This window comes from Budorcas taxicolor, chromosome 11, assembly GCF_023091745.1.
Source record: "Budorcas taxicolor isolate Tak-1 chromosome 11, Takin1.1, whole genome shotgun sequence".
NCBI lineage: Eukaryota > Metazoa > Chordata > Mammalia > Artiodactyla > Bovidae > Budorcas > Budorcas taxicolor.
In genome coordinates this window covers 121,272,299-121,299,010 of record NC_068920.1, presented here as the reverse complement: position 1 = coordinate 121,299,010, position 26,712 = coordinate 121,272,299, and the positions used below count along the sequence as shown (strand labels likewise).

The 26,712-nt window shown below is 38.3% G+C and overlaps 1 protein-coding gene across 1 annotated transcript in view; it reads left to right on the top strand.

The window, feature by feature from the left end:
• The window catches only part of WDPCP (WD repeat containing planar cell polarity effector), a 225,345-nt gene that overhangs the window by 82,586 nt on the left and 116,047 nt on the right, over positions 1-26,712 (top strand). The window contains exons 10-11 of the mRNA XM_052647814.1: positions 18,425-18,613; positions 22,822-22,945. Of these exons, the coding sequence (XP_052503774.1) occupies positions 18,425-18,613; positions 22,822-22,945 (313 nt within the window). The remainder of the gene's footprint in view (positions 1-18,424; positions 18,614-22,821; positions 22,946-26,712) is intronic.

Genomic DNA, 26,712 nt, shown 5'->3' with positions numbered 1-26,712 from the left:
CCACTAGAGAGCATTTATGAGATGTTTTTCATATGCTTGTTATGCAAGCCTTTGGAAATTTTGACATGAAAGGTGTAGCGTACAATTTAAGAAGCTGAGATAGATCATAGTTTAAAATAGAATGCTGTCATATGTAAACGTGTCAGTGGCTGCTGCCAATATGCTAAGATTTTTGGAGTCTGACTCTTAGAATAGGTCAGTTAGTGTAATGTTGAAGGAAAACTCTGTTGAAGGCTAGAGCTTCCATTCTAAATCCTTATAATTATCACACAAATGCCACTGGAGGTTAAAAGGCCATCACCACTGTTACTATAAGAATGTGAAAAACTAACATGTCTTGCTCAGGAGGGAGCAAGAGGTGTCATCCTTCTAGGTAGAGGCAGTGTGTAATCAGAATTTCTTTACCTAACAATCATTATTCATATTTCCATATATGTAAACTGGGATTAATTTAAAAAAGAGGAGTTCCTAGTTGTATTTCTTAGATAATAAAGCTTTTCCATTCTCTTCATCACCTTTTCCAGCTTTCACCGCTCTCTTTAAACTCGTGATCAGCTTCTTGCCCTTTCAACAGAGAATCTCCCCTTTTAATAGATACTTCATTGACTTTATCTGCTCCTCACCACCCACCCAACCACTTACCTCCATGTAATAAATCTTTTCGGTTTCAATTCAGTGGGATAGGAGCCTTCCTTTTACCTACGACTAGTTCCACGCTGGATCCCACAGCATTCCCCTTGACGCCTTTACTCTGTCACCTTCCCCACTCTCCCCATGCATCTTGCTACATCAGCAGGCTCAGGCCCAAGCCACACCGTGAAACAAAGCAACATACATCTGTTCCTTAAAATTGTTTCCCCTCTGTTATTAATCAAATGTTCACCGTCCTTTCACAGTCAAGCTCTTAATAGAATAGTGAACACTGAATTTCTCTGCTTCTTCGCCCCCATTCCCCCTCACAGCACCACCGTCTGGCTCTTCTCTTCAATGTTCTCCTGGAGCTGCTCTTGGAAAGGTCACCAGTGACTTCCTACTTGATACACATATTTCGCTTCAGTTACTTGATGACTTTTCAGCATTTGATGGCTCCTGACCACATTACCATCAAATTCTCATTGTTCTTGCCTTCTGTGACTCTCAATGCAACTTTTTGGCACTTTTTTATGCTCTTCTTCTGCCTCCTCATGAAAATATTCAGGCTCTCCAAGGTTCCATCTTTAGCTCCCCTCCCATTTTATGCAAAATGAGAGTTTCTTTCTTTATTTTTTTAAATTATTTTTAATTTTTAAATTTTAATTGAAGGCTAATTACTTTACAATATTGTAGTGGTTTTTGCCATGCATTGACATGCATCAGCCATGGGTGTACATGTGTTCCCCATCCTGAACTCCCCTCCCACCTCCCTCCCCATCCTATCCCTCAGGGTCATCCCAGTGCACCAGCCCTGAGCACCCTGTCTCATGCATCAAACCAAGAGTTTACTTTTTATTTTGGTATCCTGTCTCTGACTTCAGCCTAGGCCACTGCTCTCCACCCCCACATGTTAACCTAGCCTACAGGAAACCTCCCCCTTGAGTCTGCACAATTGCCTCAGATTTATTATGTGCAAACTTGAAGTTGTCATCTTTCTCCCTGCTTCTCCTCCTATATATTCCAGTTTAAGGGATGTTATAGTTATTTAGATGGACAGAATTACAAGTTAGAAATCATCCTAGAATCCTTCCTCATTCCTAACGCCATATCCAGTCAGCAATGAAATGCCATCAGTTCTGCCTTCTGAGGTTTTGTTCCGTCACTCAATCGTGTCTGACTCTTTTGACCCCATGAACTGCAGCATGCCAGGCTTCCCTGTCCTTTACTGTCTCCTGGAGTTTGCTCAAACTCATGTCCATTGAGTCAATGATGTCATCTAACCATCTCATCCTCTGTTGCCCCCTTATCCTCAATCTTTCCCAGAATCAGGGTCTTTTCCAATGAGTTGGATCTTCACATCAGGTGGCCAAAGTATTGGAGGTTCAGCATCAGTCCTTCTAGTGAATATTCTTGGTTGATTTCACTTAGGATTGACTTATTTGATCTCCTGGTTGTCCAAGGGACTCTCAAGAGTCTTTTCCAGCACCACAGTTCAAAAGCATCAATTCTTTGGTGCTCAACCTTCTTTATGATCCAGCTCTCACATCCATACATGACTACTGGAAAAACCATAGCTTTGACTGTATGAACCTTTGACCGCAAAATGATGTCTCTGCTTTTTAATACAACGTCTAGCTTTGTCATAGATTTTCTTCCAAAGAGCAGGTGTCTTTTAATTTCATAGCTGTAGTCACCGTCCACATGAATTTGGAGCCCAAAATGGAGTCACTCTTTCAATGGTTTCCCCATCTATTTGCCATGAAGTGATGGAATTGGACGCCATGATCTTAATTTTTTGAATGTTGAGTTTTAAGCCAGCTTTTTCACTCTTCTCTTTCACTTTCATCAAGAGGCTCCTTAGTTCATCTTAGCTTTCTGCCATAAGGGTGATATCATCTGATTGTCTGAGGTTATTGATATTTCTCCTGGAAATCTTGATTCCCACTTGAGCTTAATCCAGCCCAGCATTTCTCATGATGTACTCTGCATATAATTTAAATAAGCAAGGAGACAGTATACAACCTTGACGTACTCCTTTCCCAATTTTGAACCAGTTTGTTATTCCATGTCTGGTTCTAAGTGTTGCTTCTTGACCTGCATACAGATTTTTCAGGAGGCAGGTAAGGTGGCCTGGTATTCCCATCTCTTTAAGGATCTTCCACAGTTTGTTGTGATCCACACAATCAAAGACTTTAGTGTCATCAATAAAGCAAAAGTAGATGTTTTTCTTGAATTCTCTTGCTTTTTTTTATGATCCAGTAGATGCTGACAATTTGATCTCTGGTGCCAAATCCAGCTTGTACATCTGGAAGTTCTCAGTTCACATACTGTTGAAATCTACCTTGAAGGATTTTGAGCATTACCTTCATTAATTGCATGTGAAATGAGTGCATTTGTGCCGTAGTTTGAACATTATTTTACATTGCCGTTCTTTGGGATTAGAATGAAAAATGACCTTTTCCAGTCCTGTGGCCACTGCTGACTTCTCCAAATTTGCTAACATATTGAGTACAGCATTTTAACAGCATCATCTTTTAGGATTTGAAATAGCTCAACTGGAATTCCATCACCTCCACTAGCTTTCTTTGTAGTAATGCTTCCTAAGGCCTACTTGACTTCACATTCCAGGATGTCTGGCTCTAGGTAAGTGATCATACCATCGTGGTTACCTGGGTCATTAAGGCTTTATTTGTACAGTTTTCTGTATGTTTGCTACCTCTTCTTAATATCTTCTGCTTCTGCTAGGTCCATTCCATTTCTCTCCTTTATTGTGCCCATCTTTGCATGGAATGTTCCCTTGGTATCTCTGATTTTCTCAAAGAGATCTCTAGTCTTTCCCATTCTATTTTTTCCCTGTATTTCTTTGCACTGTTCACTTCTGTAGGCTTTCTTATCTCTCCTTGCTATTTTTTGGAACTCTGCATTAAGATGGATATATCTTTCCTTTTCCCTTTTGCCTTTCACTCCTTTCCCCACTGCTGGTAAGGCTTCCTCAGACAACCATGTTGCTTTTTTTGCATTTCTTTTTCTTGCTTATGGTTTTGATCACCACCTCCTGTGCAGTGTTATGAACCCCCCTGCTTTAGTTCTTCAGGCACTCTGCTACCAGCTCAAATCACTTGAATCTGTTTGCTACTTCCTCTGTATAATCATAAGGGATTTGGTTTAGGTCACACCTGAATGGCCTAGAGGTTTTCCCTACTTTATTCAATTTAAGTCTGAATTTGCCAATAAGGAGTTCATGATCTGAACCACAGTCAGCTCCCGGTCTTCTTTTTGCTGACTGTATAGAGCTTCTCCATATTTGGCTCCAAAGAGTGTAATCAGTCTGATTTTGATATTGATCATCTGATGATGTCCATGTGTAGTGTTGTTAGAAGAGGGTATTTGCTATGACCAGTGTGTTCTTTAGGCAAACCTTGGCAAAATGAAGCCTTTGCCCTGCTTCATTTTGTACTCCAAGGCCAAACTTGTCTGTTACTCCAGGTGTCTCTTGACTTCCTGCTTTTGCCTTCCAGTCCCCTATGATGAAAAGGACATCACTGCCTAAAATATCTCATTCTATTCAGCCTTGCTGTGATTACCTTAAATCTAGACCTTCCCTATTGTACCGTGATCAAGCAGTGGCCCTCTGTCTGTAATGGTCTGCCTTCCAGTCTTCCCCACCTACTGCTCAATTAATCTCCTTAACTGCCACCAGAGTGCACATCTGTTCATAGATTTGGCTTCCCTGGTGGTAAAGATTCTGCCTGCAATACAGGCGTGTCTGGTTTGATCCCTGGGTCAGGAAGATGCCCTGAAGAAGTGATTGGCTCTCCACTCCAGTATTCTCCTTGGAGAATTCCATGGGCACAGAAACCTGCTAGGCTACAGTCCATGGGGTTGCAAAGAGTTGGACATGACTGAGTGACTGACACTTTCACTTTTCTCTTTTCTGCAGCTTGAAATCCTTCAGTAGTTAATAAGCCCTGTCTGTCTCCCAGGCTTCATCTCTCAGCTCTGCTGCCTTAGGAGCTTCCCAATCACAGCATGTACTCACACTCCTCTTTCCATAGTGTGATTATTCCATCTACTTAGAGTGCTCCAACAATGTGCTTATAACACCTGCAAAGTTAGGAAAAGGTTAAATGTCTAAGTGGTGATATTAAACAAATTAAAGCTAACTTCTTCCCTCTCAGAGGATTTTGAAAATCATGGGCAATATTACATATGTATCTGTCACTTCATCTAAACAGCAAGTAATATGATTTTTTCTCAGAACTTTTGTAAGAAGTATGTGTCTTTAAAAGAGTTATTTTTAATAAGTTATTTAAAGTTTACTTTACCAACGTGGTAATTGGTGGCCATTTATTGCTGGAAGAAAATGTCAGGTACTTTATTAGATGCCTAGTCATCTTAAAACTGGATCTCGTGTCATTTGAGATGGATCGCTGTTACAGACAGCATTCTGCTTTCTTCATACAAAGATGATGACAGATTTTTAAATCAAGTTTTTCAAGTGTAATTTACAAATAAATTATACCTAAATGTATAGATCAATGAGTTTTGGCAAATATGTATATCCTCATGATTACCAGAGACTGTTGGAGGGCACAAAGCATTGTGTGCCCGAGGAACCAGGAGAAAGGAGAAATGACCCCACAAGAGGCTGAGCCAGACCTGCCTGTGAGTGATGCAGGGTCTCCTGCAGAGGTGTGTGTCAACAGTGGCCTGCTGTGTGGTCCTGGGAGGGGCGTGTTGGCAAAAGTCCGTTCGGAGGTCACATTTAGCCCTAACATAGAGTCTGTAGTCTCAGGATAGGGTCACCTCAGGCCAAACAACTAATGGGATTGCGGGGACACAGCCCCACCCATCAGTAGAAAATTGGATTAAAAATTTACTGAGCGTGACCCTGCCCAGCAGTCCAAGACCAAGTTTTCCCCACAGTCAGTCTCTCCCATTCAGAAGAGATTCTGGCAATGCCAAAGAATGTTCACACTACCACACAATTGCACTCATCTCATACGCTAGCAAAGTAATACTCAAAATTCTCCAAGCTAGGCTTCAACAGTATGTGAAGCGAGAACTTCCAGATGTTCAACCTGGATTTAGAAAAGGCAGAGGAACCAGAGATCAAATTGCCAACATCCGTTGGATCACTGAAAAAGCAAGAGAGTTCCAGAAAAACATCTACTTCTGCTTTATTGACTACGCCAAAGCCTTTGACTATATGGATCACAACAAATTGTGGAAAATTCTTAAGAGATGGGAATACCAGACCACCTGACCTGCCACCTGAGAAGTCTGGTCTTCAGCCCCATGTACTAGGGGGGAAGAAGTACAAATATTCATGACATAGAATACTACATACCAATTTAAATTGGCTTTTAAAGATTATCATCTTCAATTACTAATGATTATTCAGTTTACTTCAGTCACTCAGTCATATCTTTAAGACCCCATGGACTGCAGTATGCCAGGCTTCCCTGTCCATCACCAACTCCCGGAGCTTACTCAAACTCATGTCCATCGAGTCGGTGATATCTCATCCTCTGTCGTCCCCTGCTCCTCCCGCCTTCAATCTTTCCCAGCATTAGGGTCTTTTCTAAGAAGTCAATTCTTCGCATCAGGTAGCCAAAGTATTGGAGTTTCAGCTTCAACATCAGTCCTTCCAGTGAATATTCAGGACTGATTTCCTTTAGGATGGACTGGTTTGATCTCCTTGCAGTCCGAGGGACTCTCAAGAGTCTTCTCCAACACCACAGTTCAAAAGCATCAATTCTTTGGCATGCAGCTTTCTTTATAGTCCAACTCTCACATCCATACACGACTACTGGAAAAACCAGTAGTCTGTGAATCAAGGTAAATTGGACATGGTCAAGCAGGAGATGACAAGAGTGAACATCAATATCTTGGGAAACTAAAATGGAACAGGAATGAGTGAATGTAATTCAGATAACCATTATGTCTACTGTTATGGGCAAGAATCCCTTAGAAGAAATGAAGTAACCCTCACAGTCAACTAAAGAGTCTGAAATGCAGTACTTGGGTGCAACCTCAAAAATGACAGAATGATCTTGGTTCGTTTCCAAGGCAAACCATACAGTATCACAGCAATCCAAGTCTGTGCCCCAACCAGGAATGACGAAGAAGCTGAAGCTGAATGATTTCTATGAAGACCTACAAGACCTTCTGGAATGAATACCAAAAAAAAAACCAATATCTTTTTCAGTGTGGGAGGTTGGAGTGCAAAAGTAGGAACTCAAGAGAGACCTGGAGGAACAAGCAAGTTTGGCCTTGGAATACAAAATGAAGCAGCACAAAGACTAACAGAGTTTTGCCGAGAGAATGAAGTGGTCATTGCAAACACCCTCTGCCGGCAACCCAAGAAACAACTTTACACATGAACATCAGATGGTCAATACAGAAATCACATTGATATATTCTTTGCAGTTGAAGATGGAGAAGCTCTATAGAGTAGGCAAAACAAGACCTCTAGCTGACTGTGGCTCAGATCATCAGTTCTTTATCACAAAATTCAGGCTTAAATTGAGGAAAGTAGGGAAAACCACAAGACTATTCAGGTAAGACAAATCCCTTATGGTTACACAGCGGAGGTGGCGAATACATTCAAGGGATTAGATCTGATAGAGTGCCTCAGGAACTACAGACAGAGGTTTGTAACATTGTATGGTGGCAGTGACCAAAACCATCCTAATGAAAAGGAAATGCAAGAAGGCAAAGTGATTGTCTGAGGAGGGCTTACAAATAGCTGATAAAACAAGAGAAGTGAAAGGCAAAGGAGAAAAGGGAAAGATATACCCATCTGAATGCAAAGTTCCAAAGAATAGCAGTGAGGGATAAGAAAGCCTTCTTAAGCGAATAAAGCAAAGAACTAGAGAAAAACAATAGAATTGCAAAGACTAGAGATCTTTTCCAGAAAATTGGAGATACCGAGGGAACATTCCATGCAAATATGGGCACAGTAAAAGAAAACGGCAAGGACCTAAGAGAAGCAGAAGATATTAAGAAGAGGTGCCAAGAATATACCGAAGAACTATACAAAACAGATCTTAATGACCCAGATAACCACAATGTTTGGTCACTCACCTAGAGCCAGCCATCCTGGAATGTGAAGTTAAGTGGGCCTTAGGAAGCATTTCTACAAAGAAAGCTAGTGGAGGTGATGGAATTCGAGCTGAGTTACTTCAAATCCTAAAAGATGATGCTGTTAAATTGCTGCACTCAATATGCTAGAAAATTTAGAAAAGTAAGCTGTGGCCACAGGACTGGAAAAGGCCAGTTTTCATTATAATCCCAAAGAAAGGCAGTGCCAAAGATTGTTCAAACTACCGTACAGTTCACTGATTTCACATGCTACCAAGATTATGCTAAAAATCCTTCAAGCTAGCCTTCAGCAGGTCATGAACTGAAAACTTTGAGATGTATAGCTGGATTTAGGAAAGGCAAAGGAACCAGAGATCAAATTGCTAACGTCCACTATGTCATGGAAAAAGCAAGGGAATTCCAGAAAACTATCTATTTCTGCTTCATTGACTACACTAAAGTCTTTGACTGTTGATCACAACAAACTGTAGAAAATTTTTAAAGAGATGGGAATCCCAGACCACCTTAGCTGCCTCCTGAGAAACCTGTATGCAGGTCAAGAAGCAACAGTTAGGAACAGATACGAACAATGGACTGTTTAAAAATTGGGAAAGGAGTATCTCAAGGCTGAATATTGTCACCCTTCTTATTTAACTTCTGTGCAGAGTACATCATGCAAAATGTCGGGCTGGATGAATCAGAAGCTGGAATCAAGAGTGCTGGGAGAAATATAAGCAACGTCATATATGCAGATGATACGACTCTAATGGAGCTTCCCAGATGGAGCTGGTGATAAAGAACCTGCCTGCCAATGAAGGAGGCATAAGAGATATGAGTTCAGTCCCTGAATTGGGACGATCCCCTGGGGGCGGGTATGGAAACCCACTCAAATATTTTTGCCTGGAGAATCCCATGAACAGAGGAACGTTGGCAGGCTGCAGGCCATTGGGTCACACAAATTTGGACAGGTCTGAAGTGACTTAGCATGCACACACCGCTATAGTGGCACAAACTGAAGAGGAACTAAAGAGCCTCTTGATGATGTTGAAAGAGGAGAGTTAAAAAGCTATCTTAAAACTCATATAGTCATATAGTCTTTATGGACCTATATAGTTATATAGGAACTATAGTTATATAGGTCCATATAGTCATATAGGTCCATATAGCCAAAGCTCTGGTTTTTCCAGTAGTCATGTACAGATGCAAGAGTTGGACCATAGAGAAGGCTGAGCACTGAAGAACTGATGCTTTTGAACTGTGATGCTGCAGAAGACTCTAGAGTCCCTTAAACAATAAGGAGATAAAGCCAGTCAGTCCTAAAGGTAATCAACCCTGAATATTCACTAGAAGAACTGATGCTGAAGCTGAAGCCTCAGTACTTTGGCCTCCTGATGCAAAGATATGACTCACTGGAAAAGACTGAGAGCAGGAGAAGAGGGCATCAGGGGATGAGATGGTTAGATGGCATCACCGACTCAATGGTCATGAGTTTCAGCAGACTCTGGGAGATAGTGAAGGACAGGGAAGCCTGGCATGCTTCAGTCCATGGGGTTGCAAAGAGCTGAACACCACTTAGAGACTGAACAACAATGTGATTACCACCATAATCAAGATGTAAAACATTTCCATCACCCTCAAAATCCTCTCAAGCCCCTTTGCAGTCAGTCCCTGCCTCCCTCAAAGCTAAAGCACATTGATCTGTTGTCTGTTATTACAAGTTAGATCTGCTTTTTCTAGAATTTTCATAGAAGTAGACTACTAATTGATACTCGTTTGTATCTGGCTACTTTCACTCAGTATTAATCTTTGTGAATTTTCCATATTGGTGTGTATATCTGTAAATTTTCATTTACATTATTGAGTAGTATTCCATTATATAGAGATATCACAATCTATCTTCGCATGTTGACAGGCATTTTAGTTGTTTCCAGTTTTAGCCAGTTTCATTGAAAATGATCTGTTCTTTCATGTACTAGTCTTTGTATGGAGGTCTATTCTGATTTCTTTTGGGAAGAACCGTGGAACTAAGCACTACTCTAAGTTTAAGAGGAAAATAGTTTGGAGTTCAGTTACTCCACATCTTCACTAAAACTTGGCATTATTGATATTTTTAATTTTAGCCATTGTAGTAGGTGTAGTTGGTGTTAGTTGGCATTTCCCTGATGAACCTTGGAGTTGTTCATCTTTTATGTGCTTATTGCCATATATCTTCTCTGATGAAGTAAATCTTCAAATCTTTTGCCCCAGTTGAACTGGATTGTTTTTTATTGAATCATAAGTTCTTATATATTCTGAACACAAGTTCTTTTTTGGATACTAGATTTTAGGTGCAGAAGTTTTTAGTTTTGATGAAAGCCAGCTATTAGATTTTTTTAAATTTATGACTTGTATTGTTTGTCTTATCAAAATAGTCTTTGTCTGACCCTTTTTTCTTCTAGAAATTTTATTATTTTAGCTCCTACAATTAGGTTTATTGACTAACTCAAGTTAATTCTTTGTATATGGTGTGAGGTATAAGTTGAAATTAATTTTTAATATGAATATAGCATTCTATTCATACTAAGTCAAACAAGTATAATCAAAATGTCATAAATTTTTTAGTTAGACAAAAATTCATAAGTTTTCTAAAACATATATATTATACATATTTTAAACAAGAGATGGAGTAATTGAAAAACCTAAAGTAAATGAAATCAGAGCACTGAATATGAAATAGAAAAAGTTAAACAAACTAGATAAAAGTAAAAGATCTTCATATAGTTCAGTTGTTTTTGAATATGGCTGATCATTACAAAAATATCTGGAGCTCTGGAGAAAAAAAAGCAATACCTGGGCATTTGTATTTTTCAGAAAACTCCAAAGTAATTCGGATATGCATCTAGATTTTAAAAAGTGACTACAGGTTTTTCTATTAAACTGTAGTTTTGGTGATAATAGAGTTCTTTCATTTTTCTGTGGACCAATCATGATACTATGGTATTAAGTGAGTAATAGTTATGTCATCACAATAATAAAACATGTTTATCAATTTTCACAGTCAATAGCCAGACAAAAAATAAAAGATAGTTACAGCTGCAAGCCAACAAGGCTCCTGCTTCCAAAATGCAGCAATAGGATAGGCATATGATAATAGTTATAGACATTGTGGGTCAGAGGATAAAGCGTCTGCCTGCAATACATGAGACCTGGGTTCGATCCCTGGGTTGGGAAGATCCCCTGGAGAAGGAAATGGCAACCCACTCCAGTATTCTTGCCTGGAGAATCCCATGGACAGAGGAGCCTGGCGGCCTACAGTCCACGGGGTCGCAAAGAGTCAGACACGACTGAACGACTTCACACACATAGCTGAAAGCCATAATGGGAACATGATTAACCTAAACAATATAAAATCATTACATACAGTTTGGAGGGGTCAAGCAGAGTGATGTAAGTGGAAGTGCTTACATGCACATTTTTTATACACCCAGGTAGTCTATGTTTTTTGGTTGGTGCATTTAATCCATTTACATTTAAGGTAATTATCAGTATGTATGATTGTGTTACCATTTTCTTAATTGTTTTGGATTTATTTTCTGTAGGTCTTTTCCTTGTCTTGTGTTTCCTGCCTAGAGAAGTTCCTTTAACATTTGTTGTAAAGCTGGTTTGGTGGTCCTGAATTCTCTTTTAACTTTTGCTTGTCTGTAAAGCTTTTGATTTTTCCATCAAATCTGAATGAGAGTCTTGCTGAGTAGAGTATTCTTGGTTGTAGCTTCTTCCCTTTCATCACTTTAAATATATTGTGCCATTCCCTTCTGGCTTGTAGAACTTCTGTTGAGAAATCAGCTGTTAGCCTGATGGGAGTTACGTTGTATGTTATTTGTCATTCTTCCCTTATTGCTTTTAATAGTTTATCTTTGTCAGTTTTAATTACTATGTGTCTTGGTGTGTTCCTCCTTGGGTTTTTCCTGCCTGGGACTCTGTGCTTCCTGGACTTGGTTGACTATTTTCTTTCCCATGTTAGAGAAGTTTTCAACTATTATCTCTTCAAATATTTTCTCAGGTTCCTTCTCTCTTTCTTCTCCTTCTGGGACCCCTGTAATGTGAATGTTGGTGTGTTTAATGTTGACCCTGAGGTCTTTTAGATTGTCTTCATTTCTTTTTATTCTTTTTCCTATATTCTGTTCTATGGCAGTGATTTCCACCACTCTGTTCTTCAGGTCGTTTATCCCTTCTACCTCAGTTATTCTGTTGTTGATTTCTTCTCATGTGTTATTCATCTGATTGTTCTTTAATTTTTCTAGGTTTTGGTAAACATTTTTTGGATCTTCTTTTGTTTTCTCAATATTCTGGGTCATCTTCACTAACATTATTTTGAATTTTGTTTCTGGAAGGTTGCCTATCTCCACTTCATACCTTGTCTCTTTATCTGGAACATAGCTTTCCACTTTTTCATCCTGACTAATTTTCTGTAATATGTTTTTTCTTCTAGCCGCCATGGGACTCTGGTTTTTCTTGCTTCTTCTGTCTGCCCTCTGATGGAGGAGGCTAAGAGGCTTGCGTCAGCTTCCTGATAGGAGGGACTGGTGGTGGGGAAAACGGGGTCTTGCTCAATAAAGCTAATCCAATTATCTGCTGATGGGTGGGGTTGTGCTCCCTCCCTGATAGTCGTTTGGCCTGAGATGACCCAGTTCTGGGGTCTACAGGCTGTATGGTAGGGTTAACCTCCAAGAGGGCTTACACCATGGGGGACCTTCTCGACTTGCTGCTGCCAGTGCCCCCATCCCTATGGTGAGCCCCTGCCGACCCAGGCCTCCACAGGAGAACTTCCAACACTAACAAGGAAATTTTGATTCAGTCTCCTGTGGGGTCACTGCTCCTTTGCTCTGGGTCTTGGTGCATGCAAGATTTTGTTTGTGCCCTCCAAGACTGGAGTCTCTGTTTCGCCCAGTCCTGTGGAAGTCCAATAATCAAATTCCACTGGCCTTCAAGGTCAGACTCCCTGGGGATTTCCTGTCCCTTTGTCAGACCCCCAGGCTGGGAAGCCTGATGTTGGGTTCAGAACCTTCACAACAGTGGGAAAACTTCTTTGGTATTATTGTTCTGCGGTTTGTGGGTCACTCACCTGGTGGGTATGGGATTTGATTTTATCATGATTGTGCCCCTCCTACCATCTCCCTCCGGCTTCTTTGTCATTGGGCATTGGGTATCTTTTTTGGTATCTTTTATCCAGCATTCTTCTGTCAGTGGTTGTTCAGAAGATAGTTGTAATTTTGGTGCTCTTGCAGAAGGAGATGAACTCATGTCCTCCTTCTCCATCATCTTGAACTGGAAGCCCACTTTAGTATTCTTGCCTGGGAAATCCCACGGACAGAGAAGCTGGCTGCTATAGTTAATAGGGTTGCAAAGAGTCAGACACAGCTGAGCAACTAACAATGGTAGGAGGTTGAGGAAGTCCCCTTCTATTCCTAGTCTCCTGGGTTATGTTTTCTTGAGTGGATGTTCAGTTTTTTTCAAGTGCTTTTTCTGTATTAAAATGATTGTGTGATTCTTCTGATCATATAGTGAACTGATTAGTTTTCAGTTGGTTCAATGACTGTGTATTTGTGGGATAAATCTCTTGTTCATGATATATTATCTTTTTAATATGTTGCTTAATTTGTTAATATTCTGTTAAGGATTTTTGTATTTGTTTATGGGAGGTACTGACCTTTAGTTTTCTTTTTCTTCTTAATGTCTATCAGTTTTGGTCTCAGTGTAATGGTGATATCATTAAATGCAATAGGAATCATTCCCTCCTCTTATATTTTGAGTTATGTAAAGGTGATATTATTTCTTCTCTTACTGTTTGAGACAGTTTACCAATGAAGTCATCTGTTTTTTTGTGTGTGTATGTTTAAAGGTTTTTAAACTTCACATCCAAATTTAAATAATACAGGATCATTCAGGTTATCTATTCTTATTTCTTCTTAAGTGAGATTTGATAATTTGTGTCTTTCAAGGAATACATTTCATTTAAATTATATCTATAAAGTTAGTCATGTTATTCACTTACTATTTTTTAATATCTGTGGGTCCTTTGATGATTATTCTTGATACTGAGAAGTGTATCTTCTCTTTTCCTCCATTTAGGCAGAAGTTGGTCAATTTTATACGTTGTTCCAAAGAACCAGCTTTTGTGTTCATTGGCTACTTTTTAAGTTTTTCTCTTTATCACCTTTTAAACAACTTGATTATGACTGTATGTTAGCTTTTCCTCTCAATACATCAGTTATTTCTCATGTTAGAAGTATTAGGATATAGACAGACTCAGTAGATTTCAGATATTTTTGGTTGTCTTCAAAATTCTTAAACATTAATATCTACTGCAAAGGAACCACCCTGATTTATGAAGACTTCCAGCACTTTACTGTAGGATCATGAAGGCTTTCGGAGAAGGCAGTGGTAACCCACTCCAGTACTCATGCCTGGGAAATCCCATGGACGGAGGAGCCTGGCTGCTGTCTGTGGGGTCGCACAGAGTTGGACGCAACTGAAGCAACTTAGCAGCAGCAGCAGCATGAAGGCTTTTGGACAGTAGCATTTGTTGATTCTACCAACACAAAAAGAATAGTAGAGTTTTATTGCTTAGTACAGTGGGGGTGCTGATCTAAGTCGCTTCAGTTGTGTCTTATTCTTTGAGACCCTGTGGATTGTAGCCCTCCATGCTATTATGTCCATGAGGTTCTCCAGGCAAGAATACTGGAGTGGGTTGCCATTTCCGCCCTCCAGAATAGTCAGGGTAATTCCCCAGATTCCTTATCAAGTTGAGTCCTGCTGGTATAGTACAAGGTCTCATTTTTATATGACTTGAAGTTAATATCAATAATTTCAGGATCTTTCTCATGAGCTAATACATTTTTAAAAATTCTGAAACCTATAACTATTTCAGGTAAATGATGATGATGATGATGACAGTAATGAAGAGTTATAGTAGTATATTGTATACTTTACAGATTCCAAATAACTTCACATACATTTTCTCATTTAATTTTATGATTATTTGTATTGAGAAGTTTTTGTAGATTCACTCATACCAGTAAACGTTTGCAGAAGGAAAAAGATTTTACAAACAAATATTGTTTTAAAGCTTAAAAAAAAAACTTAAAAGGTGCTAGTGCTTATTGTCATGTAATTAAACAGAATTTGTTAGTTTCAAAAGAGGTCTTCCATATTTAAAAGATAAGATAAAATTCAAACAGAATGACTACCCGCCCCACCCCCCGCTTTATTTGATGTTCTTATTTCTGTTAGCTTAGAAGTGAATTTTCTTTAGTTATGCAAGAGGACCAATAGCAAGATTAATTCTAATTATTTCTTTTCTAATAATCATTTCTTTACAATAATCTCAAAAATGACAGAACGGTCTCTGTTCATTTCCAAGGCAAACCATTCAATATCACAGTAATCCAAGTCTATGCCCCAACCAGTAATGCTGAAGAAGCTGAAGTTGAATGGATCTATGAAGACCTACAAGACCTTCTAGAACTAACACTCAAAAAATATGTCCTTTTCATTATAGGGGACTAGAATGCAAAAGTAGGATGTCAAGAGATACCTGGAGTAACAGGCAACTTTGGCCTCAAAGTACAAAATGAAGTAGGGCAAAGGGTAATAGAGTTTTGCCAAGGGAAGGCACTGGTCATAGCAAACACCCTCTTCCAATAATATAAGAGAAGACTACATGTGGACATCACCAGATGGTCAATACTTTAATCAGATTGATTATATTCTTTGCAGCCAAAGATGGGGAAGCTCTATACCTTCAGGAAAAATAAGACTGGGAGCTGACTGTGGCTCAGATCATGAACTCCTTATTGCCAAATTCAGACTGAAATTGAAGAAAGTAGGGAAAATCACTAGACCACTCAGGTGTGACCCAAATCTAATCCCTTATGATTAGTGGAAGTGACAAACAGATTCAAGGGATTAGATCTGATACAGTGCCTGAAGAAATATGGACGGAGGTTTGTGACATTGTACAGGAGGCAGTGATCAAGACCATCCTGAGAAAAAGAAATGCAAAACAGGCAAAATGGTTGTCTGAGAGGGCCTTGCTAATAGCTGTGGAAAGAAGAGAAGCTAAAGAAAAGCAGAAAAGGATGTACCTATTTGAATGCAGAGTTCCAGAGAAGAGCAAGGAGAGATAAGAAAGCCTTCCTCAGTGATCAGTGCAAAGAAATAGAGGAAAACAATAGAATGGGAAAGACTAGAGATTGTTTCAAGAAAATTAGATATACCGAGGAACCATTTCATGCAAAGATGGGCTCAATAAAGGACAGAAATGGTAGGGACTTAACAGAAACAGAAGATATTAAGAAGAGGTGGCAATAATACGCAGAATACTATGCAAAAAGGATCTTCATGACCCAGATAACCATGATGGTGTGATCACTCACCTAGAGCCAGACATCCTGGAATGCAAAGTCAAGTGGGCCTTAGGAAGCCTCACTACTAACAAAGCTAGTGGAGGGGATAGAATTTCCAGCTGAGCTATTTCAAATCCTAAAAGGTGATGCTGTGAAAGTGGTGCACTCAGTATGCCAGCAAATTTGGAATACTCAGCAGTGGCCACAGGACTGGAAAAGGTCAGTTTTCATTCTAATCCCAAAGAAAAGCAATGCTAAAGAATATTCGAACTATTGCACAATTTGTACTCATCTCATACTAGCAAAGTAGTGCTCAAAATTCTCCAAGCCAGGCTTCAACAGTATGTGAACTGTGAACTTCCAGATGTTTAACCTGGTTATAGAAAAGGCAGAGGAACCAGAGATCAAATTGCCAATATCCTTTGGATCATCTAAATAGCAAGAGAGTTCCGAAAAAACATCTACTTCTGCTATATTGACCATGCCAAAGCTTTTGACTGTATGAATCACAACAAACTGTGGAAAATTCTGAAAGAGATGGAAATACCAGACCTGCTGACCTGCCTCCTGAGAAATCTGTATGCAAGTCAAGAGGCAACAGTTAGAAGTGGACATGGAACAACAGACTGGTTTCAAATAGGGAAAGGATAATGTCAAGACTGTATATTGTCACCCTGCTTATTTAACTTATTTAACATGCAAAATGCCAGACTGGATGAAGCACAAGCTGGAATTAAGATTCCTGGGAGAAATAGCAATAACCTCGGATATGAAGACGACCCTTATGGCAGAATGCCAAGAACTAAGGAGCCTTCTGATGAAAGTGAAAGAGGAGAGTGAAAAAGTTGGCTTAAAACTCAATATTCAGAAAACGAAGATCAAGGCTTCAGGTCCCATTGCTTCATGGCAAATAGATGAGGAAACAATGGAAACAGTGAGAGACTTTATTTTGGAGGGCTCCAAAATCACTACAGATGGTGACTGGAGCCATGAAATTAAAAGATGCTTGCTCCTTGGAAGGAAAGCTATGACCAACCTAGATTAAAAAAAGCAGAGACATTGCTCTGCCAGCAAAGATCTGTCTAGTCAAAGCTGTGGTTTTTCCTAAGTCATGTATGGATGTGAGAGTTGGACTATAAAGAGAGCTACATGCCGAAGAATTGATGCTTTTGAACTGTGGTGTTGGAGAAGACTCTTGAGAGTCCCTTGGACTGCAGGAGATCCAACCAGTCCATCCTAAAGGAGATCAGTCCTGAATATTCATTGGAAGGACTGATGCTGAAGTTGAAACTCCAGTATCTTGGCCACCTGATGTGAAGAACTGACTCCTTGGAAAAGACCCTGATGATAGGAAAGACTGAAGGCGGGAGGATAAGGGAACAACAGAAGATGAGATGGTTGGATGGCTCACTGACTCAATGGACATGAGTTTGAGCAAGCTCCAGGAATTGGTGATGGACAGGGAAGCCTGGCATGCTGCAGTCCATGGGATCGCAAAGAGTCAGATACCACTGAGTGACTGAACTGAACTGAATAATCATTAGTAATCAAAGATGATAATCTTTAAATGCCAATTTAAAATAAATTGGTATGTGGTATTCTATGTCATAAATATCTATACTTTTTCCCACCAAGTACATGTGGCTGAAGATCAAATGCAACTTAATCTGGTCAATAAGAATTGTTTTACATCAAAATTCTGTCTTTACGTATATACCGCAGGGACTTCCCTGGTGGTCCAGTGGTTAAGAGTTTGCCTTTCAATGCAGGAGATGTGGGTTTGATTCTTGATCAGGGAACTAAGACCCCGTGAGGCAACTGAACCCATATGCCACTCCTAAAGAAGCCATGTGCTTGTGCCACAGCTGCTGAGCCCACGTGCTCTGGAGCATGTGCACCATCACTAGAGAAGCCTGTGCATTGTGACAAAAAGATCGCATTTCTCAGTGAAGACCCCCCACAGCTAAACACACACACATACATACAGTAGAGGCCTAAATGACATATGGGAAATTCAGTTAGCTATTGTGATTTACCTAAAAGTTCTCACATTTATTCATTTTTAGTCTAAACAGTTGATTATATAGAGTAAAAAGTTTTACTATATAGGGAATGGTAAGCATAAGCAAGATGGAGTTGGTAGGTGATACTTGAAGATTTGACCACAGTGCCATATATGACTATTGGTCCCCCCAAACCCCATGTTTCAAGCTCTTTATGCAAGAAAAGATCACTGTTTTTTTTCCTTTCTAGAAAAGTTAAATGTTTTTGTTATTTTTATTTTTAAATGATTCACTTGATTTTATATATTTTTGTGACAGGTATCTTCACACAAGGACACCTGGGACTGGTAGACATCATCTTCCAGTATATTCACTATGATGAGATCTATGAGGCAATAAACATCCTGAGTAGTATGAACTGGGACAGTCTGGGCTATGAGTGCTTTATCAGCATGTGTGCCATTGTAAACCATCTTCTTAGACAAAAGCTCACTCCAGAGAGAGAAGGTCAGATTTTAAATATATTTCATAAGTGAGTTTTGTATATACATGAAATATGTTTTATTGAGTTGGTTATTTTTTGAGGATGCTTTGGAGTTGTATTACTGAAACTTAAAAGACAAAAATATTTATGCCCTATTAAACTTACAAAATCAGGTATCAAATAATTACTCCTATATGGTAACTTATTGTATAGTATTTGTCAACATAATAACTTTTCTGTATATACTTGTGTTGGAACTCACAATGAAGTCATTGCACATTTCAGACTAAGTTCATATGTAAAATATGCTCAGATTTTAAACTTTGATGAGGAATTTCATGTACTTTCTAGGGTTTGGAAGACAAAGGGTCCTAAACAAAAGTCCTTATTTCTCCTTCACTTTAAACAGTAGTATTTCTCACATCCCAAGTTCTTTGTCCAGACAATAGACTTTACCACTGATTGTGTGTGTTTGTGTTTGTGTGTGACAGAGAGAGAATTACAGCTTAAGTTGTTCTTGTTTTCATTCTAACTTAGACTTCTAATCCCCCTCCTCCTTCTGGCTGCTTGGATATCCTAACCTTCTGTAAATAAGTAATTTTGTCCATAGGATCTCCGATGTTTATTTGCAGAGAGAGATGAGACACTATAACCTGCCCCCCCCCCCCAAAAAAAAGGGGAAAAAAAAGTGCCATGTGGAATAATGAAATCAGTTTTTATATTTTCCAGTATATATTATTTTTATTATGAGTAATTTATTTACTTAATGTAAAACACATCTAAACATTCTTGAATTTGTATCTTTATTTCAAATGTTTGTGATTAACATTTACATTAATAGTGGGAAACCATGGCCAGTGAAGACGTTGCAACAGGTGATTTACAAAGTAAAGACAACAGGAAATATATCAAAAAGCCTTTATTGGAGAGCTTTTTCCCTCACTGTTTTCTTTCCATATTTATAGATTTTCTTATTCCATTTTTTCAATAGGTGATTTACAAAGTAAAGAAAACAGGAAATACGTCAAAAAGCCTTTATTGGAGAGCTTTTTCCCTCACTGTTTTCTTTCAATATTTATAGATTTTCTTATTCCATTTTATTACATTTCAAAGTAAACATGGTAGATAGTATTCTGTACCTAACCTTCTTTTTAGTAATTTTAGAGAAGAATAATCAGTAAAGCACCTGACCTGCCTCTTGAGAAACCTATATGCAGGTCAGGAAGCAACAGTTAGAACTGGACACGGAACAACAGACAGGTTCCAAATAGGAAAAGGAGTACGTCAAGGCTGTATATTGTCACCCTGCTTATTTAACTTATATGCAGTGTACATCATGAGAAACGCTGGGCTGGAAGAAGCGCAAGCTGAAATCAAGATTGCCGGGAGAAATATCAATAACCTCAGATATGCAGATGACACCACCTTTATGGCAGAAAGTGAAGAGGAACTAAAAAGCCTCTTGATGAAAGTGAAAGAGGAGAGTGAAAAAGTTGGCCTAAAGCTCAACATTCAGAAAACGAAGATCATGGCATTTGGTCCCATCACTTCATGGGAAATAGATGGGGAAACAGTGGAAACAGTGTCAGACTTTATTTTTTTGGGCTCCAAAATCACTGCAGATGGTGATTGCAGCCATGAAATTAAAAGATGCTTACTCCTTGGAAGAAAATTGTGACCAACCTAGATAGTATATTCAAAAGCAGAGACGTTACTTTGCCGACTAAGGTCCGTCTAGTCAAGGCTATGGTTTTTCCTATGGTCGTGTATGGATGTGAGAGTTGGACTGTGAAGAAGGCTGAGCGCTGAAGAATTGATGCTTTTGAACTGTGGTGTTGGAGAAGACTCTTGAGAGTCCCTTGGACTGCAAGGAGAACCAACCAGTCCATTCTGAAGGAGATCAGCCCTGGGATTTCTTTGGAGGGAATGATGCTAAAGCTGAAACTCCAGTACTTTGGCCACCTCATGCGAAGAATTGACTCATTGGAATAGACTCTGATGCTGGGAGGGATCGGGGGCAGGAGGAGAAGGGGACGACAGAGGATGAGATGGCTGGATATCATCACTGACTCGATGGACGTGAGTTTGAGTGAACTCCGGGAGATGGTGATGGACAGGGAGGCCTGGCGTGCTGCAATTCATTGGGTCGCAAAGAGCCGGACACGACTGAGCGACTGAACTGAACTGAACTGAATCAGTACGAACATGTTCTTTCAAAAAGTCTGCATCATGAGGCTTGGCCTCAGCTCATAGGAGGCCCATAGTATTTATTTAATGTTAATTCAGTGTGCTTTTTGGAGGTAGTCCAACACATCTATGGAGATTCCAGTGCATCTGCAATGAGAAAATGCCTAGCACATGCTTGACCCACAGTAGGTACTCAATGGATATTAGTTGAGGAGTATAACTTCAGAATTTGGGGGCTCTAAGATTACTGTAATATTTTCTCAAGTAGTTATTTGTTAGTATTAGTATACTCTCAAGATTAGGTAGATAGCAGGATCCCTAAAGAAAGCCTGTTGTGGTAAGCATAACCCATGTAAGAAATCATAAATTTACAGTTGAGGAAATATGAAGACAACAATATATTGACTCTTACTCAGAACACCATGAAATTGTTAGCACCTTAGTGAATTTGTGTTGTATGATTCCTGTGCAGTAAGTAAGATTATTAGGGAATTCACAAATGGGTATTATCAGGTTCCTGCCTTAATAAAAGATATTATCAAGGAACCATATTGGGTGGATAGGGAAATAAAAAATTTGTATGATACACTAGGCTATTAAAATAAAATGCTTTCATGATACTAGGTTATCAGAATATGTACATTTTAAGTAGGTGTATGCATTTTCCCCCAAGTAATTGCAAAACACTTTTCTAAAACATTCACAATTCTCTGTTGAGATTTATTCTATCTGAATCTAACAAATTTGACATGGTAATTTGTTTCCTTTTATTAATGGAGCCCAGTGAGCTCTTTTATTTGTAGGTGGCACTGTGGTTATCTTCAAGATCTTCATTTCTGCCTCAAACATCAAGCTGGGCTATCTAATGAATCTGTAACTGTGCTGGGAGCTACAAGTATTCCATGTAGGCTCAAACATTTCAGATGTACGAAACATGCTGTCAAGAAAACAAGCAATGGCAAGAGAATCTGGCTTGTTTTCACAATGGCATTGCTGTATTCAATTTTAATCTAAATTGACTGCTGCTTTGAAAGAAAATACCCCCAAAGTTCATCTTACTTTACTGTCTAGATCTGAGATTAAAAAAAGAAATTACTAGCAGCTTAGCAAAGTCCATAGCAATTACTCTGATGAGGTATTTAATACTTTCAAACCCAAATATACGTAAAAGAGTTCTGCTAAATAAGGAATTGTTTATTCAACCTAGTGCTAGTAGTGCAAAAAAAAAATCAGCGGAATCCTGCTGTGAGCTGTATTCTCATACAACTCTCACCATTATGGTAATTATATATTTCCCAGTTATTTCTTGGAGGTAACACAACCCCACTGGCATGTCTTGGCAGAAGTGTAGATTAGACAAAAAGTGCCCTTTTCTCCCAATCACTAGCCCTTTGGCTTATCAAACCTACTCTCCGGTCCTTCTTTCCTATCAGGAAGTCAGTTGACCAGAGTAGATTAGCATGGGATCCCTCCCAGGGATGTTAGCTTTCACCCTTGGACAAAACCAAGGGTATTGTGTTGTTTAGGACAGTATTTAGGAAATGGAGGGGGATTTTTGATCTTTAAGTTGTAATAAAGAAATATTATTACTCCAATAAGTCTTTTCTATTTGCCTTATTTTTAAAGATATTTCTAAGACTGACTTCAATGCCTAATGTAGTAAGACTAGTTTTCTCCTTTCAGCTAAAGAGAGTAAATGTTGTGTACACTGAGTTGATTTTACTGGAAATACTAGTTTCAAACTGTGTTACTCTGATGAGTCACTGTTTTAATTATCCATTTGTGGTGAGAGGTTGATTCATTATGGATTTCTTCAGTTGTGACAGCTTTTTGTTGCTCAGAGTCATTGTCAGCTTTGCTTCAAGTGAAAGTTTATACACAGGTTTGTTTTTGTACCGGCTGTCATATTTTAATTTCATCTTTTCCTGCAACAGGCTCACATTTCATCCAAGTTTGCAAAACCTGACTGACTGCAAACATGAGTATTCTGTTGTAATTGAAGTAGTTTCACTTGTTTTAGTTCTGCTATGTTTGAATTCCACAGCACAGCTTGAGGCAAGCCTTGGAACCTTCTATGCTCCAACAAGACCACTCCTGGATACGACTATATTAGAATACAGAGACCAGATCAGCAAATATGCAAGGAGATTCTTCCACCACTTGCTCAGGTAAATGATAACTTCGGATTAATTAGTGTCAGACTAATTACCTATTTAAGGAACCATCTTCTTTAATTAGAATATTCTGAAATATGTCTGTCTCTTTTCTAATAGTCTGTCCCTTAAGAGAAAAATAAATAAGCTCTTGATAGTCTTTTGTTAATTTGTTCTTGTTTTCCTATTAAGGACTATACTGGAGTATCATTGAGGTCTTTTACATCATCAGTACACTTGAATAAAATTGTACCTTTAATATGAAAGCAAAAATTACCAGCTTTGTAAAGTTGTTTTAAAAATATAAATTGTACTCTTAAGAACAGAGAAATGTTCAATTGCAGCTAAAATAAATGTGCTAAAAAGTTACAAGACAGTCCACTGGTTTGCTTTACTTTCAGAATTACTATAGAGAGATTTGTCCATTGTTTTCCTATATTATGTAGCAAGTTGCTAGCTTCACTGAGTCTCATTTTCTCGCCTTTAAATTCCTTTAATTCCTTTAGTCTTAAGGATTATATGAAAAAGTAGGTAATGTCAAGAAATTACTCTGAGACAGATGCTGTACAAGTTGAAGGAGAAGAATATAGAGCATATTCTCTATATATAAAATGAAAAAAATGAGTGGAAGATGAATGGATGGATGGAGATAAATAACTAGCCAGTTACTTTAGGGATACACCTAAATATATCAATGCTAGAAGTAAAAACAGGGAAGTGTTTAGAACAAAATTTAGGATATTGTGAAGCGGGTTAAGAGACATATGAGAGAATAAGCCCATGGGAGCCTCCAAGGTATTAGTAATATTCCTTTTCTTAAAGTGAGTGCAGTATATATCAAGGTCCATTAAAAAGTGTTATTCTTTCAGCTGAAAGTATACATTTTGTATACTTTTAATATATGATATATTTTATAATAGAAAGTAATAGAATTTTCAGTTACTATATCCAGTCAAACTGGGTTTCAATTTTACTTCTAGTGTACTCTTAACTGTTACAGTTCTTTTTAACTCAGGAAATTTCTGAGTTTATCAATTGACAAATGAGTAAACTATTTATAAAGTGGCACTTTGATCTCTACTGAACAGTGAAACTTTGGAAAACAGTCTTTTTAGAAGCTAGAAATGTTAATATATTGTATATGTTATGACCTACAATTGAATGTTGCCTTTTTATCTGAATGACTTTGGTATATTCCAAGAGACCCTTCACCCTAAATGAAGCAGTGTTCTATCTATAAACATATATATCTTCATGACAAAGATACTGAAACTGACATCACATTTATTTGGACTTAGGGCTTTATTCTTTGCTCTATTATTCTACTTTCCGTGTTTCTGGGGAAAATTAATTAATTCACCTCTTGCCTGAAGAGCATAAAAAGATTAACAGTAATGAAGCTGACATTCTGGTGGCAGATTCTTGGTGGCCTCACTGTCTCCAGCTTGTCTGATTTTATGTAGTGATTTGGTTGTGCATAAGTATCACATTTTATAATGCTGCTGGCTTTAGAATACTCATATCCTACTAATATTCACACGTTCTACTAATGTGCAATTTTTTCATTGATTTTTCTCAGACATAGTATTCTAATTATTATTTGGATGTATTTTGATGAGGTGACTATTACTATCATTATTATTAGACTGTAGCTTTTCTGTGTGATTATGTCCGAAATTGAACATTGTCTCTTAAGAATATACTAGGTTTTTCATGTTTCCTTTTTTGTATGCTTTCTATTGTTTCAATTATAAGGAATGTTTGGTAGTTCTTTTGACAGTAGGCTATACATGGCATTAGAAGAAAGAAACATAAATTTAGAAGAAATTGAATGAGATAGCTTAAGTTAGAGCCATCCTTTTGTTTAATCTGCCAACGAGAAGTTCTCCTGTGTAAGTGAAGAGAAAAAGGCCAAGTACAATTTTGTATTTGTGAAGTACTAGAATTACATCACTTTTTCACTTTTTTCTGTACTTTGCTAAGCCAGTATTTTAATACTCTTAAAAAAAAGTTATTAGATAACAGAATAAGTCCTAACAGTGAAGATCATCTTAAAGTAAAGATGAAGAAAAGAAGCACCATGCAGAGTAGGGATATATCTAAGATCACTCGCTGGTTAAGCTGAGGACTCAGATTGCTCGAGTCCAGATTAAAAAAAGAATAAAATATTATTTGATCAAAAAGTATATAATGAGGTCATAGTATGAGTTTGTGCTGATATATGCGTATACTGTGTGGGCTTTTAAAACACATGTTTTGGTTTACAATTTTGTTTTTATCTTGATAGTAGTAGAAGTCCAGAGATAGCTTTTTGTTTCTTGACCTTTTTTGTCTTGAGCAAATATGAAACTTAGACAGCCTTCCTTCAAATCCAAATGAATCTAAATTTTGAAACTTATTTCTCATGTCCTTTACTGACAGCTTTTTGTATGTGTTCAAAGTGGTCAGTGTTCATTAAAGAAATGCTCCTTATCAGTGTAAATCATTGCTCCTAACATTAAACATAGAAATCAGTAGAAGTACAATCTTGATATGGTAGCTAAATAAGGTGATTGTTACAATAAAATTTTAAAAGAGATTGAAAAAAATAAAAATAAAAGATATTGTACAGCTCAATTCATAAAATCATTAAGCTGGAAGAACTGACCTATAGAATGTGACTTAAAAAATTCAGTGTGTTATCCTTGACTCTCACACTCCAAATACTCTGACACCAAATATGTGGAGTTTTTCCTCCACACCTAGCAATTCTGACACCAGCTCTACAGTTGAGTTCAATTCTGATACTAACCAGAGTTAACTCAGATCCCACATTATTAAGAGCTCAGTCTTGTAAGATTATCCCTACTTCATATGCCATTCACAAGTAACAGATTCCCAGGTTACCTGCAATTTCTGACTGACTTGTCTACAAATTGAACGTTCCTACCATCCCCTCCACATGTTCAGTAGTATACTAGAGTGGCTCACAGAACCCAGGAAAATAGAGCTTGCTTACTATTGGCAGTATTTTAAATGATACAAATAAAAGCCAGAGAGAGAGATGCATAGGGTAAATAATGTGGGAAAGGACTCGAAGCTTCCATGCCCTCCAAGTGTACCACTTTCCCAGCTCCTCCACACTTTCAATCCAGAAGCTCTCTGAATCTCCTCCTTTTGAGTATTTATGGAGGCTGCATTACATAGGCATGATTGGTGAAATAATTGGCCACTGGTGATTAATTCAGCCTCTAGCTCCCCTTTCTTCCCTTTTCCCCGAAAGTTCAGGAGTGAGGCTAAAGTTCCGCTAATCATGTGATTGATTTCCCTCACTTCAGCCCCTATCTCTAGAGGCTTTTAGAAAGTCAACTCATCAATCTAAACTCAGTTATGGTTGAAAGGGGATTGTTATGAGTAACAAAACTTTCCTTTCATCTTTTTGGCTCTGTATCACTTAGGAAGTTCTAGGAAGCACCTTTGTCACAAACAGAACGAAGATCTAATATATATTTCATATTACTATAAATCACAATATCATAGAAGGAAGATGTTTAAGTTTGCCTAAATTAAGTTTGAAAGGTGATTTCATTTCTCTGCTTCCATAAAATTGAATACTCTCCCAGAACTGTTGAATAAGGAAGTATTAGCAAGTAAGAGCTTTTCACTATATACAAATAGGAACTATAAGAGAAATTCCTAGATAATGATGAAATAAAAGGGCAAATATTTCAAATGAATGTGCCACTTATGAAGCTTATTTTACTAACATGGAAATATAATTCATTTTACTTGCTTGTTTCTCC